Raw genomic sequence first — 18249 nt, forward strand, 5'->3', positions numbered from 1 at the left:
TATAAAAGTATCATAGGATTTTTTAAACATCAAATGGTTAGGAGGGTCCATCTGAGTAAAATAGGAACCAAGGGATCCCTAGGCAAAAAATGGTTCAGAACCATTGGTTTAAATGAAACTGAAATGAAATGAAATAATGAGATAACAAAATAATAGTGTTTTATCTGTTTCATTTAATTTATCTTTTAAATTTCAGTTCAAAATTTATAACAAACACAAAATGCTAATAGCCAATAGAATTAATAAGTAGCTGAGGTTAATGCTATCTCATTTCTTTTTCCTTTTATTTTCAAGAATTCCAGAAAGTATTTCATTCATTTCTATCTTCTTTTTCAGTGAAAATTCCTCACCTGAAAAATTTTCAGTGAAGTGTATACATCCATGCTTTAAACATTTTTAATTATTTTTGATTAATTAATTTTTTGTCAATAACAGCAGGAGTGAATGGCTAAATGATTAGAGTATATGGTTATCATCAACACCACCACCACCACCACCACCACCACCATCATCGCCATCATCATTTTTACATCTTTTTTTGCTTTTTTGTGTACAACAGTATCTCTATGTATAATAACATTTTCTATTTATTGAGTTCTTAGAAGATTATTATTATTATTATTATTAATATTATTTTACTTCTTAAAACTCTCAGTCTTACTTGCTCTGGTTGATTCTGTGAGAGCAGACAGCAACCTGTTGTCAAAGGTCTCACAGGGTCTCTTTCTGCAAGCTATAAGCTTTGGTACTTAGATGTTAACTATTATGGAAGACACTCAACACCCAAGCACCAATCTCAAAATCCTATCTGTCCCCAATAGAGCAGTTTTTTTTTTTTTTGCCTTCATGTCAATTCCAATTTCTCCAACATATTTCTTAACAGTTACTCTCCTCATTGCCCACATCCTTACAATTATTATTATTATTATTATTATTATTATTATTATTATTATTATTATTAATATCGTTTTTATTAGGGGCAGCGAGCTGGCAGAATTGTTAGCAAGCTGCGCAAAATACTTAGCAGAACTTCATCTGTTTTTACGTTCTAGGTTCCAATTCCACCAGGGTTACCTTTGCCTTTCACCCTTTTGGGGTCAATAGAATAAGTACCAGTTGCAGACTAGGGTTGATTTAATCGACTTAGTCCTTTCCCCAAAATTGCTGGCCTTGTGCCAAAATTTGAAACTATTATTATTATTGAAAGATACAGATAAGGAAGTCATTTTTTATTCTCAAACACAGGATAATGCTAATAATTTAGCATGAACAGGATAAACTATCCATATTTCCAGAAAAATTATTATTTTATTGTCTTTGCACAGCTTCTAACGCTGGGGATGTACTATGGTGTCAGCTGTTCACTACCAGTGAACTAAGGTAACATCCCTTATTTTTTTAACACCATCCGGCGTATTCAAGCGGTTCCAAGCAGTGCTGTTTTCTGCAAGTGCTCAACCCTTATTGCAGCCCCTATTTGTTCCATGTACTTGCAGCCCCTATTTGTCCCATGTACTATTGTTGTTGTTGTTATTATTATTATGGCAGTAAGCTAGCAGAATCATTAGCACATCAGACAAAATTCTTTGTGACATTTTCTCTGGTTCTTTACATTTTAAGTTCAAATTCTGCTGAGGTTGACTTTGCCTTTCATTCTTCCAGGATCAATAAAATAAGTACCTGTTGAGCACTAGATTTGATGTAATCGACTTACTCCTTCCCCTGTAATTTCAGGCCTTGTGCCTCTAGTAGAAAGGATTACTACTATTATTATTATTATTATTATTATTATTATTATTATTATTATTATTATTATTATTATTATTATCATCATTAAGGAAGTGAGCTGGCAGAGTCAATAGCATGTTGGACAAAATGCTTAGCAGCATGTCTTCCAGTTCTGTACATTCTGAGTTCAAATTCTATGAGGTCAACTGTATTAGTTTTCCTTTGGAAGTCAATAAAATAACATACCAGTCAAGTACTGAAATTGACATCCCCTCCCCTCTCCTTGAAATAAGTTGTTGACCAAAATGGGAAATAATAATAATAATTATTATTATTATTATGTTTTATCAATATTGTAGTCATTGTTTTAAATCCAGTAGAATTAAATGTCTAAATGGTTAGTATGGTATACAACCATCATCATCATCATCATCATCATCATCATCATCATCATTATTATTGTTATTGGACAAAACTTCTTGGCAGTATTCTAAGGCATGATACCTTCCTACCACCAACTTTTGTGTTCTTTACACTGTTGCCTAAATGGTGTCATTTGAAGACTCATGGAAATAAACATACATGCATACACACTCACACCCATCCCATATGCTCCTATGCTGTTTCCATTTACCAGTTTCATTGCCAAGGCATTGATCAATTTGATGTTATGGAAGACACTTGCCTGTGGTTCCATATATGTATATAATCATCAGCTGTCCATCTGTTATAAGAAAAGCAGATTCAATTTGGGTTATATATATGTGTGCGCATGTAGTCAAGCAGTATATTATTGGTTATGGCATATAACTGACCAGAATGTTACCTTTGGCTTTGCACCCCAACTATTGTATCTGGGCAGTATTGACAACTTTACAGTTATACTTGCTGGAAAAGTGGTCATACTGCATGGGTGCAATATGTGGCATGAAACTGATGGTAACATTCTGGCCAGTTATAATGCCATAACCAGGAAATTATTGCCCAAAAATATATTTAATTGGTGATTTGCTGCCAGATATCATCATAGTACACAACACTATACTCTTTCCTTTAACTATGCTGAGATTATTCCTACAACACACAATGGTGATCATACCACATCTACCTACTGGTGCCTAAACAAAACTGCTGCCAAACACCCTGATGATTTAGGAAAACCACAGTAACTTCTCAACAAGAATTTTGGAATGCACGCAGTAATTTTCAAGGTACAGATACAACATTGATTTTCTGAAGCCTTCTGTTCCAAAGCTTTTCTGGACGATTGATTTTTCACCTCAAATTAAACAGATATTATGTTTACTTAATTAAATTAAATACAGGTACCTGTGCATTAGTTTAAACCAACTTGAAAGCCTCACTCTGTGCAGACTTTTAAGCTAGCTCCTGCAGAGGGCTAATTGGGCCTATGGCCCAAAACTAAAGAGAATAATAATAATAAAGCATTTGTTGCTACCCTACTAATATGATATTACTTAAGCTCAGTTTAAATGAAAAACTTGTAAGTTCACAAATTTTGGGAGTTTTTTTTTTTATTTGAATCTTCAATTGTTAGCGTATAACAAATCCTCATCCAGACCTGATCCCAATGCTGGATGTTCAAGAACCAAATGAAGGGTAGATTTTCAATCCTGGGATCATCCTGATTCCAAAAAGATATATATGTCTATGTAGAATGAATGTAGACTGAGATACAAGGGTCCTGGACAGACAGATGGACAGAATTTCATGTTTATTATAGATGATGCAAGTTTATTAAAACTGTACTGTGCAAGGTACTGTGAAACAAAGGACACCCAGTAAACTAGACTGGCAGCTGCTGGAATCGGAAGTTCTTGCTTGTAAATTAGTGTGAATTATAAGAAGTTCCAGACCATCAGTGTCTGGAAAGTCAGTGTTGTATCTATATTTTCTTTTACAAAATATGCATCTCCATACCACAAAATACAGTAATTCTCAAAATGGTTCCACAATGACTCAATGGGTTATGGAAAACTCAGCTCTCATTGCTATGGAAATAGTGTCAGAACTAAAATATGTCCTCTCTCTCTTCTAGATATAAGGAAGTTTGAGTTAGAATGTTTATTAGAGAGTTGGTATCTTGATTTGAGAATTAGATAACTTGATGAAAGTTGTTGAAAGTTTTAAAACATTCAACTATTTATAGATTGTCTAGACCAGGCTACCAGACAAACATTTACTGTTTAGAGAATCCTGTTGCTTCTCACGAGAAATATAAATACATTGTAGGTGTGCATATATATATATGTGTGTGTGTGTATATATATATGATGTGGATGTGTATGCATATGTGTAGAAACATATACATACAACAAATATATGTTTATCTTCCTATGTACACCCTCAAAATTCTAGACAAGCTAATATTTGACATAACTAACCCACACATCCCACTCTTCAAATCTCATCAATGGATTCAGACCACTAAACTCAACCACACACTATTCACAAACCTAACACAGAAAATAGATGGAGGCTTTAATAACACAAAATTGTTCCATACATACCATTATAGCATGCACCAACATCAGTAAAGTTATTAACTCTGTTCCTTGATATCCACTCACATGAAAGATACTCAACATTAAGAAACAAACCAGAATGCTGTCAAGCAAACTGTTTGTCAGGTCACCAAACCTGTATAGTGTACAACAACAATACTTCAGAAACTGCAATTACCTGAATGGTTAACTACAGGGATCTGTTCTCTCACTTGCACTTTTTCAACCTGTACTTACACAACCTTCTCACACATCCATAAAAGTTCATAAACTAATGACATTGCACTCACTTATTCCTACCTAGATAGAAACTGAAAGAAGCCCATTGTGTAGTTTGTAAAGGAGTGTTTGTGTGTCTTTTTGTTGTGACGTCACATGATGGTTGTAAGAGCTTCATCATCATACAAACAATATTGTTTATTTCCATGGCGGCGAACTGGCAGAAACATTAGCACACTGGGCGAAATACTTAGCGGTATTTTGTCTGTCTTTACGTTCTGAGTTTAAATTCCACCGAGGTCACCTTTGCATTTCATCCTTTCGGGGTCAATAAATTAAGTACCAGTTGCATACTGGGTCGATCTAATTGACTAACCCCCTCCCCCAAAATTTTAGACCTTGTGCTCAGAGTAGAAAAGAATATTGTTTGTTTCTAGTCCTCCATGAAAAACATTTTCTGACTGTGGGGAAAATATTACTAAGCTTCGAACCAGATGAAAGTTGGTGACAGGTGGGGCATCTAACTATAGAAAATCTGCCTCAACAAGTTTTGTACCCATGCAAACATGGAAAAATGGATATTAAATGATGTTACACCTGCTTATGTATTGGTCTATAATTTTGTATTATTACATACTTGTACATTTATAACATTTATGATTTTCTTCTTTCTTTTTTTTTTTTTTTTTAAATTGGAATCTCAACATACAAAGCAATGATAAAAACTTCTACAATGTTACAATTTCTGCTGATACTTGAGAAATTTTCCAGTATTACAGGGTACAATAGAAAAAAGTCCTATAACTTACACAACTATTTGTGATGCACTTGTGAAGTTAGACAGGTGGTAATGCTGTCTCTGTGTACTTAATGTTTTATCATTTTCTTTTAGTAATTCTCATGGTTTGTATCAGTGTACACCATGCACTTACTGTTCAAGTGTTTATCAAGAATGATTAATCTGGGTGGCTTTTTTGCCACACTCTGTTTAATATTTTGATGATTTCCTGTTGCTAAAATTAACAAACTTCTTTCATTTTTACAGCTATACTATTTTCTTGTAACCTGTTTATATGGCTTTTGCTTATATTTCACCACATTCCATGCATTTTCTCTTACAGACACTTTGTTAAAATTCATTTGAAAATTGTAGTACAAATGCATTTAAAGATATTTTATACATTTTTCTTCTAATAGTAAATTGCTAAAAGACATTAGCAGTTCATATATAAACTACTCAGACTATGTTAATTTTGTTTTAATTACAAAGAGTTCCTAATCTGTGACCTTAAAACTGTTATGTTTGAGAAATTTATTAGGAAAAACAATTGTTTTACACACACACACACACACACACACACACACACACACACACACATTCACACAATGAATATATATGTGTGTGTGTGTAGGTGTTGGGCGTGTATTTGGATACTGAGGACATCTATTTAAAACAAAATATTATACTTGTGTCCTTCTTCTAAAGATTTGTACCATCCTTTCTTGGAGAAATAACCTGTAGTCATTTCTTATAAAGATACATAGTCATGAATTTAAAAGATGACACATGAGAGTGCAACATTCATACCTTTCCGTGTAGATATCGTTGTCATATATTCATTTCTTATATAGATACATAATGCAAAATAAAATGTCCTCAGCAGTCATGGCCCATGTTTCACTGCCATGTAGCATAGCTACATGTGTCATACAGTTTACCTTTTACAGTCTACATGTGTTATAAAGTCTACCTTTTACTCTGAGCGAGAAGCCCTTTGTCACCAGCAGAGGTAGGAGCTCTCTGAACTTTGCCCAGGCTATTCTTATTCTAGCAGCTACACTTTCAGAGCACCCACCCTTGCTACTGACTTGGTCACCTAGGTAACAGAAGCTATCAACTACTTCACCTAGGTAACAGAAGCTATCAACTACTTCTAGTTTTTCTCCCTGGAATGTGGCAGAAGTTGTTCTCTGCACATTTTCAGTATTTATTGCTCCTGCGCATCTGCCACATACAAAAACTATCTTCCTAGTTAGCCTTCCTTTGATATTGCTGCACCTCTTATGTGTCCATAGCTTACACTGGGTACATCTTATAGAGTTTCTACCTATGCCTTTTCTACAGATCGAGCAGGGCCGTCTACCTGAAGGGGTTTGTGTTTTGTCTACCTTCCTACTTATTAGGACTTTGGTTTTAGCTAGGTTGACTCTAAGGTCCCTCGATTCTAATCCTTGCTTCCACACCTGAAACTTCTCCTCTAGTTCTGATAGTGACTCATCAATTAGAGCAAGGTCATCAGCATAGAGGAGATTCCAGGGGCATCCTGTCTTGAATTCTTCTGTTATTGCCTAGAGGACTATGATAAATAGGAGGGGGCTGAGGACTGAACCTTGGTGGACCCCTACCTCTACCTGGAATTCTTCACTGTACTTGTTGTCAACCCTCACCTTACTGACAGCGTCCCTGTACATGGCTTGCACAGCTCTCATTAACCATTCATCTATCCCTAGTTTCGTCATTGACCACCAGATAAGGGATCGGGGGACCCTGTCAAAGGCTTTCTCCATGTCAACAAAAGCCAGGTACAGAGGTTTATCTTTGGCTAGGTATTTCTCCTGCAGCTGTCTAGGTGGCATGTAAAAAATCACCATTTGAGCGTGGCCGTTGCCACTACCGCCTGACTGGCCCTCATGCTGGTGGCACGTAAAAGCACCCACTACACTCCCGGAGTGGTTGGCATTAGGAAGGGCATCCAGCTGTAGAAACTCTGCCATATCAGATTGTAGCCTGGTGCAGCCATCTGGCTCGTGAGTCCTCAGTCAAACCATCCAATCCATGCCAACATGGAAAGTGGACATTAAGCGATGATGATGATGATACACACACACACACACATATATATATGTGTGTGTGTGTCTGTGTCTGTCCCACACCACCATTGCTTGACAACTGATGTTGGTGTGTTTGTATCCCTGTAATTTAGTGGTTTGGCAAAAGAAACCAATAGAATAAGTACCAGGCTTACAAAGAATAAATCCTGGGGTCAATTTGTTCAACTCAAGGTGGCGCTGCAGTCAAATGACTGAAACAAATAAAAGAAAAACAAACAGGAAAGACTGTTCAGTTGATCGAATCAAGTGGAACACTCATCATTGTACCTGACAGAGAGCCATATAGATACACAGCCAGTTTTATGATTGGAGAAGAGGAACAAAACAGTGTCACATTCATTCCTTTTCTTGTGGACTTAAGTAACATATATTGCATGTTTTGTGTAAAATATTGATTGATAATTTGTCTTATTTGTTAGTTAAAGTAGAAGAGGCTGCTTTCATAGTTTGTTTGGTCTATATCAGGGATATTAGCTAATAAGGTAGTCATTTGGCAGTGTCAGTGGAGCATTGGATAAATTGTTATGAGGCAATCATTTTGGATCTCTACATTCAATGTTCAAATCTCACAGAAGTCATATTTGCTTTTCATCCTTTTGGAATCATCATCATTATCATTTAACATTCATGCTCCATGCTGACTACCAATCAGCTTACAAGACTATGAATCCTGCAGCAGGGGTGAAGGTGGGTGGCTTTATGCTAGGAAATGAAGAGTTAAAGTATGTGAGAAGGAAGAAGAGCAGAGTAGGTTTCTTACTATGGAGGACTAAATGTGACTTTCCACATTTTAGAAGAGAGGGTGAGAATGATCAGTGGTGCTGAAGAGGTAGAAAAATGGTGATGAGATGTCTGGGTGGTCCCTCAAGGTATGAGGTGAGTGGGTCAAAGGTCAATAAATAAAGTACTTGTAATGTACTGGGGCTGATTAATTACAATATCTACCATTCCATTCAGTTTGTTAGCCCCAACTTTACATGTTTTCTGTGCTGTATGATTTAAGTAGAAGTAAATTTTATGGCCAAATGTACTTCCTGTTGCCATCCTTTTCCTGTTTTTTGAGTTGTGGAGGAATTCAAGAGTACAGAGATAGCAGACAATTTTGTTGACAGGAAATGTCAACAAACTTGACCAGCTGCAACCCAATCACAAACAATGATGTCACAGCTTCTACATAAACTGCAAATGGGGATGTCATTGTACCTGTAGCTCAAGTTGTTTTGCAAACATTCACACAAACATACATGCATACCCACACAGATACATGTGTGTGTTTATGTATATATATATATATATATATATCTGATGGGCTTCTTTCAGTTTCTGTCCACAGAATTCTCTCACAAGGCTCTGACTAGCCCAGGGCTAAGAAGATGCTTGCTCGCAGTGTTGAGCAGTGGGGCTGAACCCAAATTCAATTGCTTAAGTTATGAAGCAAATTTCTCAACCACACAACCATGCTTATTGTATGTGTGTGTGTGTAGGCTGACAGGTTTACAGAATGTATCTCAGGGACATCCAACTTAGCAGTGGTTTACCTGTTTCTCACTTTCAGAGGGAACAGAACTTATCTTTTTCCTCCCAATGTACATGCCCTTTGGTCTAAATTCATCATCTCACTTTTCCTAACTTGCACTTCCTACTCTGGAATTACACAACTATTCCTCTTACTTCCCTCCCCTTTTCTTCCACATCTCTACCTGTGTCTCACCCCCATTCACACCATCCCCACTATCTACATCTTACCCCCTCACCATTCCAATATTTACACATCAAGACTCTAACACAATTTTTACGTACACATGTACCCCTTCCCCCATTGACTCATCCTCCTCCATACATTCACACTGTTCACTTGCATATGCATATACACACATACATCTCTACTCATCTCTTATACTTGTGGACACATCTAAACACCTGTCCCTTTCTCTTTTTTTAATTCCACCCCACATTGAACAAGACAGCCACTCGATTTCTAACACTTTATCAATTTTTTTCACTACCTCAAACTTCTCACATCTTTACTTCAATAAGAGAACTAATTAAGATACTTTCTCTTTCCAGCTAATACCATATTTATCAAACTTTGTTCTTCTTGTGTTGTCTGTTTCATTGTTCATTGTATTTACACTATATGTATTTATGTGTGTGTGTGTATGTATGTATGTATATATGTATGTATGTATATATGTATGTATATATGTATGTATGTATATATATATATATATATATATATATATATATATATATATATATATATACATATATAAACATATATAGAATGGTTTTCTGTACAGTTTCCATCTAATAAATTCACTGACAAAGCATTTGGTGCAGTAGAAGCTTGGCTATACATATTGATATGTGTGTGTGCGCGAATGTATCTGTGTTTTTCAATATAAACCCAAGCTATACCCAGTTTCGCCATTAATGTTAGGTGCAGGCACAGCCATTGTTTAAGAAGTTTACTTTGAAACCATGTGATTTTTTGGTCAGTTCCCACTGCATGACACCTTGGGCAAGTGCTTTCAGCTATAACCCTGACCAGGCTAACCTTTCTATATTTGTTAGATGGAAACTATAAAGAAGCCTGTTGTGTGTGAGTATATATATGTTGTGTATGTGTGTATAATTATATACATGTTTCATTATAATTTAATAAATGTATACTTTAAACTATGTACATATGTATGCATGGTATGTATGTGTGCATGAATCTAATGAGCCACTCATAAATATATATTTACGTATACACTTATATATGTACATCTAAATCTATATACTTTTTTATCTCTCTCTGTTTAGCTATCTATCTATCTATCTATCTATCTATATCTATATATCTATATCTATATATATATATATATATATATATTTACATAAATATTTATGTGTGTGTGTATATAGTTCTGTCTACTTACGCACACACATATGCATGCACACAATCATATGTGCCCCAATTCTAATTTTGTATCATTCAGTATGAAACATTCAGTTATTATTTTATTATTCAACAATATTTTAGCATTCAATATACTTGCTTTCATTACAGCCATTGCCAAAGACATGCCTTCTGGTTTCCGTTCAGTCTGTGCCCCAAAGACTGATTTCGATGCTGTTCAGAAGCAACAACAACAGATTCAACATATGCGCTGTGGAGGATGTGATATGCTTGTTACGTAAGTAATTTCTTTCTAAGCCTTTCTTGGACATTCCTGCATGTACATATCCAGATAGTGACTGTGAATTAGCAGTGTCATCAGAGCTTTGGATAGAATGCTACATGGTATTTGTTCTGACACTTTGAGTTCAAATCCTACCAAAGTCAACTTTTCCTTTTATCCTTTCAGGGTCAATAAAAATGTACCTATCCAAGGTGGTGGATTGGTAGAACAATGAGAATATCAGATCAAATGCCGTTTTGTTAAATTTAAATTTTTTAAAAGGTTTAATAAAAAATAACAACTAATTAATCAATAATGTATTCACTCTTATTGTTTACAACTTCTTACCAACATTCAACAAGATTTTCAATACCTCGTTAGTAGAAATCACCCGATTTTGACTCGAAAAATTGATCCAACCAAGCTCTCAGTTCTGCATCAGTATTGAACGAAACTCTGCGCATAGCATTTGAAAGAGATCGAAAGAGGTGGAAATCCATTGGTGCCAAATCAGGAGGGTACGGCGGGTGTGGCAGCACTTCCCAGCCATGCGTTTGAATGGCTTCCTTGGTCATATTAGCGATATGAAGGCGGGCGTTGTTGTGCAGAAGAAAAACTCCATGCTGCCGATTAGGTCTTTTCTCTTGAATAGTCATTCCATCTGTTGAACATAGATAGAGTTCCACATTGACTGTTTGGTTCCGTTCAAGCAATTCGTAATGGATAATCCCTTCTTAGTTCCACCATACGCACAACATCATTTTACGCTGATGAAGATCTTGTTTCACACGCGGTGTTGCTTGTTTACCAGGGCTAAGCCATTCTTTACACTGTTTGATATTGATGTACAGGCACCATTTTTCGTTGCCAGTAACAATTTGGTAAAGAAACCGTTGTTTGTGTACATGAGTTGAGCAGTGACAAGCAAGCAAACCAGCGGAGATTGTGGCTTGTTGATTTTTGTTGTTGTCACTTAAAGCATGCAGAACCCATGCTCCATACTTCTTCTGAACCTTTCCCATCGAGTGAAGATGCTTCTCTATAGCAGTGTGGGAGCATTCCATTTTCTTTGCCAGTTCCCTTGTTGTTTGACGAGAATTTTTGTGCAAAAGTTGGTTTAATCACTCTTCATCGAACTCAACTGGACGGCCAGAAGGAGGTGTGTCTTTGAGGTCAAAATTTCCATTTTTGAACTTGGCATACCAATCACAAGCAGTTCTTTCAGCTATGGCACCTTCTCCATACACAGCACAAATGTCACGAGCAGCTTTTGTGGCCTTAGAACCTTGATTAAAAGCAAAAAGAAGGAGGTGTCAAAAATGCTCGTTTTCTTAACTTGGCATTCCATTTTAATGATCTGAAAATTAACAAAAGTTAACTAAAATTAACTAGAAAAAAAAACAAAATAGATTCCAAAATGATTTAAAAATAGAATTCTCGAAAAAAATAGATTCCAAAATTTAAAAAACCGTGGGAACTTAGTTGCCAACCCAATACTTACAAGATTTAGTCAACCCAGGGCTATAGTAAAAGATACTTGCCCAAGGTGTCACATACAGTGCGACTGAACTCCAAACCAAGTGTCTGGGAAGCAAACCTTTTAACCACACACCTATCACATTTGTGTATGCATTTCATTCCTGATAAATAATATTATGTTAATTTTTTTATCATCTTTTAACTGCAGCATAAAATTTCAGCCTATTTTTAAAATTTACTACTTCATTTCAGAATATGAAAAAGACATCAGAAATGAGAGATTTTCATGAATCAGAATATACAAAGCCTTGTTGAATATGTTGATAAATATTTAGTTTTATTTTATTTTCAGTGGTGTGTTTGTGAAAGCTAAAGATGTGCCTTATCATCCTGGCTGTTTCAAATGTACTACATGTTCAGTAGGACTTAAGCAAAAAGGTATGTTAAAAGCATTAAAACTATAGACATCATGTTTGTTTGGTTGGTTGTGAATTATCATATGATCATCTTTTCATTTTCTTGTTAAACATTTATTTTGTGCGTGTATGTGTGTGTGTGTGTGTGAGAGAGAGAGAGAGAGAGAGAGAGAGTGCCAGGCAACTTAGCATATCTTGATAGCTTTTCTCTACTGAAAATGAAATATCACGCATTCTCTAACCTACCCTTGAAGGTTTCTCCTGGACAAGATGCTAGTCCATTACAGCATTAACAGCATTACAGCGCGCGCGCACACACACACACACACACACAGTTGGCTCAATAAGGAGTACAACTTGCTTCTTAACCCTTTCAATACCAACCCACCTGCAACCATCTTCAGTTCAATTATAGAAACTTCTTGTTTAAAAGTGATCTAAATTAACCTTTCAGCAAGATTCCATGTTATGTCCCAAACACCAAGTTAATAAGGACAGTTATTTTATTAAATTTTTTCATATTTTAAAAATTAATTGAAAGAAAAGCAGTGTATTTCAATAGAAATATTGTAAGAAAAGGCTTAAAGAGCTACAAAGTGAAGATGACTTTTACTGAAACAATTACATGTCTCCTCTCAGTTAAATGCAATGCAGAATCACAACAATTGGTATAGTGTACAGACATCAGTCTCTTTAGACTACAAACAGAAAGATGTTTGTAACATGATTGGTAGACATATGTACTTTCAGATGATAATGATCCACTGTTAATTTATTTTGATTCATGTGAAGGTGCCATTGCCAAGTGGTTAGGGTGTTGGGCTCACAATCATAAGATTGAGTGCTCTTGTTGTGCCCTTGAGCTAGGCACTTCATTTCCCATTGCTCCTGTCTATTCAGATGAAAATGACTACCAGTTAAGTCCTGATGTCATTCTTTCTTTTACCAGCTGTCACATCAGTATTCCACTGAGCCAAATGAAAGAGAGCTGAGAGAGTGTCACATCTGTTTATGACTAATACACAAGCACCTAAACCAATGAGTGAAAGTATGGTACATGTTATAACATTATACTTGTTTGTGAGTGACATCTTGGATTTCATGTCAAAAGGCATAGCTGTGTGGTTAAGGCGTTCTCTTCTCAACCACATGGTTTCAGGTTCAGTCCTACTGCATGGAACCTTGGGAAAATGTCTTCAAGTATAACTGTGGGTGATGAAAGCCTTGTAAGTGGACTTAATCAACGGAAACTAAAAGAAAGCCCATAGTACATGTGTGTGTGTGTTAGTATCTCCTTGTTTTGGCGTCACAAACTAATTATAAACAAGTGTCATTATCATAAAAGTAGTATCCAATATTCTGTGAAAATATGTCTAACTATGAGGAAATCTTACCTTACTTGGAAACAGGTGAGGGTTGGTAAGGGCATCAAGCCATAGAAAATCTGTCTCAGTGAATTCAGTCAGACATATAAGGATGCTAAAATTATGATGATGATGTCAACTTAAATGACTAACTAGATGAGCCTTTGAAAGACAAATTTGGTTGTAAGTGATTATTGACCCTTCTGTTACCATATTTCTGTTGAAATCCTCTGCTTTTACTTCAATTAAGTTAGAAAATAATAAAGCATTTAGTAAAATAACTTTGTCCTAACTAAGCTGGTGTTTGGGACATAAATTGACATGAAATTTTGATGGAAGTTTTTAATATAAATCATGTCAAAACAGGAAGTTCGTGCCATAGGATGAGGGGTGGTCATGACCAGGTTGGTATCAGAAAGGTTAATATCAATGAAAGGTTGATATCAATGAAAGGTTAATATCAATATTTTTCTTTTGCTTCTTGTTTCAGTTTTGCATGTTTAATATGAATTTATTCAAAATGGTTGGTTGCATTGACTATATTCTTTTCATTATGATACCCTATCAATTATATTTTGTTTCCAAAATTCATCATCATTGTCATTTAGAGTGTACTGGGTGCTTTTTCATGGCACCAACACCAGCAGAGTCAGAGAAGACAAAGGTCCCCTTGAGTAGGGGGAGTAGTATTGAGGGAGGTGACTTTGTGTCAGTTGATAAGGCTAAAAGAATAATGGAAGGATAAAGATAGGTATCTTGTTGTAGAAGAGATACAAGGATATCTCCAGTTGGAGGAGAAGGAAGAAGGAGACTTAGAGAAAAAGACAGAGATGGAGGGAGTGGTACAGTGGGAGGGAATATATAGGTGAAATGATACAGAGGATTGGACTGGGTGAATGGACGTGGGGGGGGGGGGTCAAACTTTCATAGGAATGTGAAGTGAGATGATTAGATGAGATAGAGGTGGCTGTAGTAATTGAAGGGGGAGGAGGGGTTATGTTAGATATATGAGGGCATTGGAAGAGATAGGAGATGAAAGAGGTATTAAGGATGGAGTATAGCAGAGAAGAGAAAGCATGGATGGAGAAATATAACGAGGAATGGAAATGATTCTGGGAATGGGCGTAGAATGTGCCTACTCAGCTCTCAGATGATTATGGTAAGTGAAAATTATCAGAGATAAAGGGAGGCGGCGTTGGTAATGATAATGTACACACACACACACAAATGTGTGTGTGTGTACACATTCATATGCATAAATACATACATATATGTGCATATATATGTACATGAGCGTGGATGATGCCAGTGCTGCCTGACTGGCTCACATGCTGGTGGCACGTAAAAGCACCGACTACATTCTTGGAGTGGTTGGTGTTAGGAAGGGCATCCAGCTGTAGAAACCTTGCCAAATTGGACTGGAGCCTGGTGCAGCCTTCCAGCTTGCCAGTTCTCAGTCAAACCGTCCAACTCATGACAGCATGGAAAGCAGGCGTAAAAAGAGAGAAATATATACATACATATATGTGCACATATATATATATATATATATATATATATGTATATATATAAATTAAGCAGAAAATGGAGAAATCTTGATCAACAACTATTGACTACCATCGATTATTATTTTTTAATACAAAACTTTTGTATTAAAAAATAATAATTGATGGTCGTCAATTGTTGCTGATCAAGATTTTTCCATTATCTGCTTAATTTAAATTTGATTTCTGATAAACTCTTGTGATTGTCTGTATTCTATAAGCATAATAGGCTTGCATATGTATGCCCAGGGTTAACATAGGTAATTTATACCAGTAGTAAAACGGATATTCTTATCCCTTAGACAATTATTCCAATTGCTAACCCTACTAACCTTATATATATATATATATATATATATATATATATATATATATATACACACACACACACACACACACACACATATTCATTTATACACATACATACATGTGTGAAATTTTTATATAAAACATGAGAGCACTCAATGCCAGGTTGGCAATATTTGACTGTGCATGTATTGAGTTCTTCATTCAATGAATCTTCCTTTTTCTCATTCATATAAAAACACTTGTATCTAACTATATGTATGTATTTGTGCATGTGTGTGAGTGTGTGTGTGTGTCTGTGTGTGTGTTTGTGTGTGTGTACATGGATATAGCATGTATATATACACTGGTATATGCATTCAGGTACTGATGCATCTTTTTTCTCTCTTTCCAGGATATTTTGTTATTGATTCAAAATTGTATTGTGAAACTCATGCACGGCGTCATGCTCAAGCACCAGGCCCTGACATGGTTGCTGTACCTGTATATAGGTAAAAAGCATGTTTCTATTATTTTTTTTTTTGTTTTCTGGAGTTTTTGTTTGGTGGCAGTGGGTGCTATTCATAATTCTTTGTCATCATTAGAATGTGAAATGAGGTAATTCAAGACTGGAGTAGAGCAAACAATGTGATCATGAAGTAGCAAAGCACAAGCTCGTCTAAGCTAGATGACTGGCAAGCTTCATGGACAAAAGGTGGACCAGTGCAGTTGTTAAGTGGTATCCAAGTTATCAGAAGAGACCACTTGGAAGATCTTGAAGATAATGGGAAAATCTTGAAGATTATGGGAAAATGACAAAGAATTTGGTCCCAAATTGAAGAGAAGGGTGTAATTAAGGGAAGAATGGAAATGCTTTGTGAGTAGTGATGTGTAAGGATACCTGGTAGCATGGTCAGGAAAAATACAAAGAGAATACAGGGGAAATGGTAATTAATTCTACAAATTTATTACAATTGTGTTCAGTTGTACATATGTGTGAATGCATATGTCTGTGTGATGTTTATGTTCTACACTTTCGCACATTGAGCTAAAAACACCGATGTTTGTCAGTATTCCCTGTTAACAAATCATCCTTCAACTCTGCATTTTTAAAAATAAGTAGAATAAAAAATCTTCCCTTGCATAAAAAGCAGTCAGTGTCAGGAAGGGCATCTAGCTGCAAAGAAACAATGTGCTCATCAAAACCCTGCTGTGGTAAAACAGATATAAAACAAACGATGTGCATGTGTATATGCATGCATCTGTATGTGTGTCTGTTTGCATATGTATAAATACTAATACATAGCAAAACATATTTTTAATAAGTTATTTCTAATGATGTAACTTCAAGTAGATAAAGTTATAAATAATAGTGTATAGAATGTTATGTTAAAAAGCCCCTTGGATGAAAGAAGTTGAAGCTGAAGGTTACCTACATGCTATTATTTATAGCATTGTCAGCTTTGAGTTCTACAACTAAAAATGATTTATTTCATAACTCTCAAATTTTCTAAATTATTAAGATGTAAGCAACATATTATTCTCAAAAATGGATGGAAAAAATTCAAGGGGTTGCTTTGATATGACTGAACAACGGTCATGCTTATAGAAGATGTGGGTTTGAGCCCCATGGGCAGCCTTCAACTTTTTTTTTTTTTTTTTTTTTACATCCATGAGGTTTTTAATCCAGCATTCTACACCTTATTGATATCTTTATTTACTTCAAGTTCCACCATTAAAAACAACTTATTCCCTATCTCTCAAAGTTTCTAAATTCTTAAGAAATTAACAGTACATATTTTTGTTTAACCAAGAAATCAAACTTGCCTTTTACTCATTTTCTCTCTTTTACTTTTTCTTTTTATACAGGTAAACACTGAAGAAAGTCCTATATTCTTTTCTTCTGAAAAGAAGAATACCTGTTGATTGCTTCTGTTTGTAGAATACTCAACCTCAGCCTACCCCTGACATGTTTGTAAAGAAATAAACCAGTTATGATCCACTATTCCGTTAATACACACATCCTTTGTGTGTGTGTATCCACCAGAGCAACTGACACAAACTTTGGCTTATATCTCCTCTTAATAACTGTTGTTTTTTTTTCTTCCTTTTTAATTACCAAGGATTTGCAATTTACAGATTTGTTCTCATTTGAACTCCTTCCACTATTTCTGGAAAGAATTTTTTTTTTTTTTATGGACTGTTTTTGGATCAAAATTACATTATTTAGGGATTTTTGTTGTTGTTGTTGTTGTTGGGGTGGTTGGTGGGGATGTTTTCAGATAGCTAAATGTCTGGTGTGTGTTTGTGTATGCATATGCGAAGATGTGAATGAAGTATGTATGTTAGTCTGTTTCTGAATGTGTATGTGTGCACAAGTGTGTGTATAAATTCTTTGTCTTATAACTTCCTCGAAAAGGTGTGGTTCATTAAACTAAGGACATGCCTTTCTTATCTGTTTTGTTATATACATACACAAGCACACCCTATCCAGACATTCCCCTCCAGATCCTAACATTAAAAGCTCTTTTTTTTCTCCAGAGTTATTTGATCTATGCATAGATATATATATTTTATATACATATATATATTTATATATATAACTGCTTATATGTGTCAATGTGTATAGC

The 18249-nt window shown here is 35.5% G+C and overlaps 1 protein-coding gene across 3 annotated transcripts in view; it reads left to right on the forward strand.

Annotated features, from left to right (window-relative positions):
- LOC106868487 (PDZ and LIM domain protein 3) overlaps window positions 1–17841 on the forward strand; it is a 163557-nt gene extending 145716 nt beyond the window's left edge. For 2 of the 3 annotated variants that reach the window (XM_089355077.1, XM_089355079.1), the window contains exons 6-9: window positions 10420–10546; window positions 12363–12448; window positions 16035–16131; window positions 17489–17841. In XM_089355077.1, the coding sequence (XP_089211203.1) occupies window positions 10420–10546; window positions 12363–12448; window positions 16035–16131; window positions 17489–17492 (314 nt within the window). In that variant the 3' untranslated portion in view covers window positions 17493–17841. Of the gene's footprint in view, window positions 1–10419; window positions 10547–12362; window positions 12449–16034; window positions 16136–17488 lie in introns of those variants that run through there. The other variant, XM_089355078.1, reaches the window with a different exon arrangement.
- Window positions 17842–18249: the final 408 nt, after the last annotated feature.

The sequence above is a fragment of the Octopus bimaculoides genome, chromosome 7 (assembly GCF_046866305.1).
Source record: "Octopus bimaculoides isolate indiv1 chromosome 7, ASM4686630v1, whole genome shotgun sequence".
Taxonomy (NCBI): Eukaryota; Metazoa; Mollusca; class Cephalopoda; order Octopoda; family Octopodidae; genus Octopus; species Octopus bimaculoides.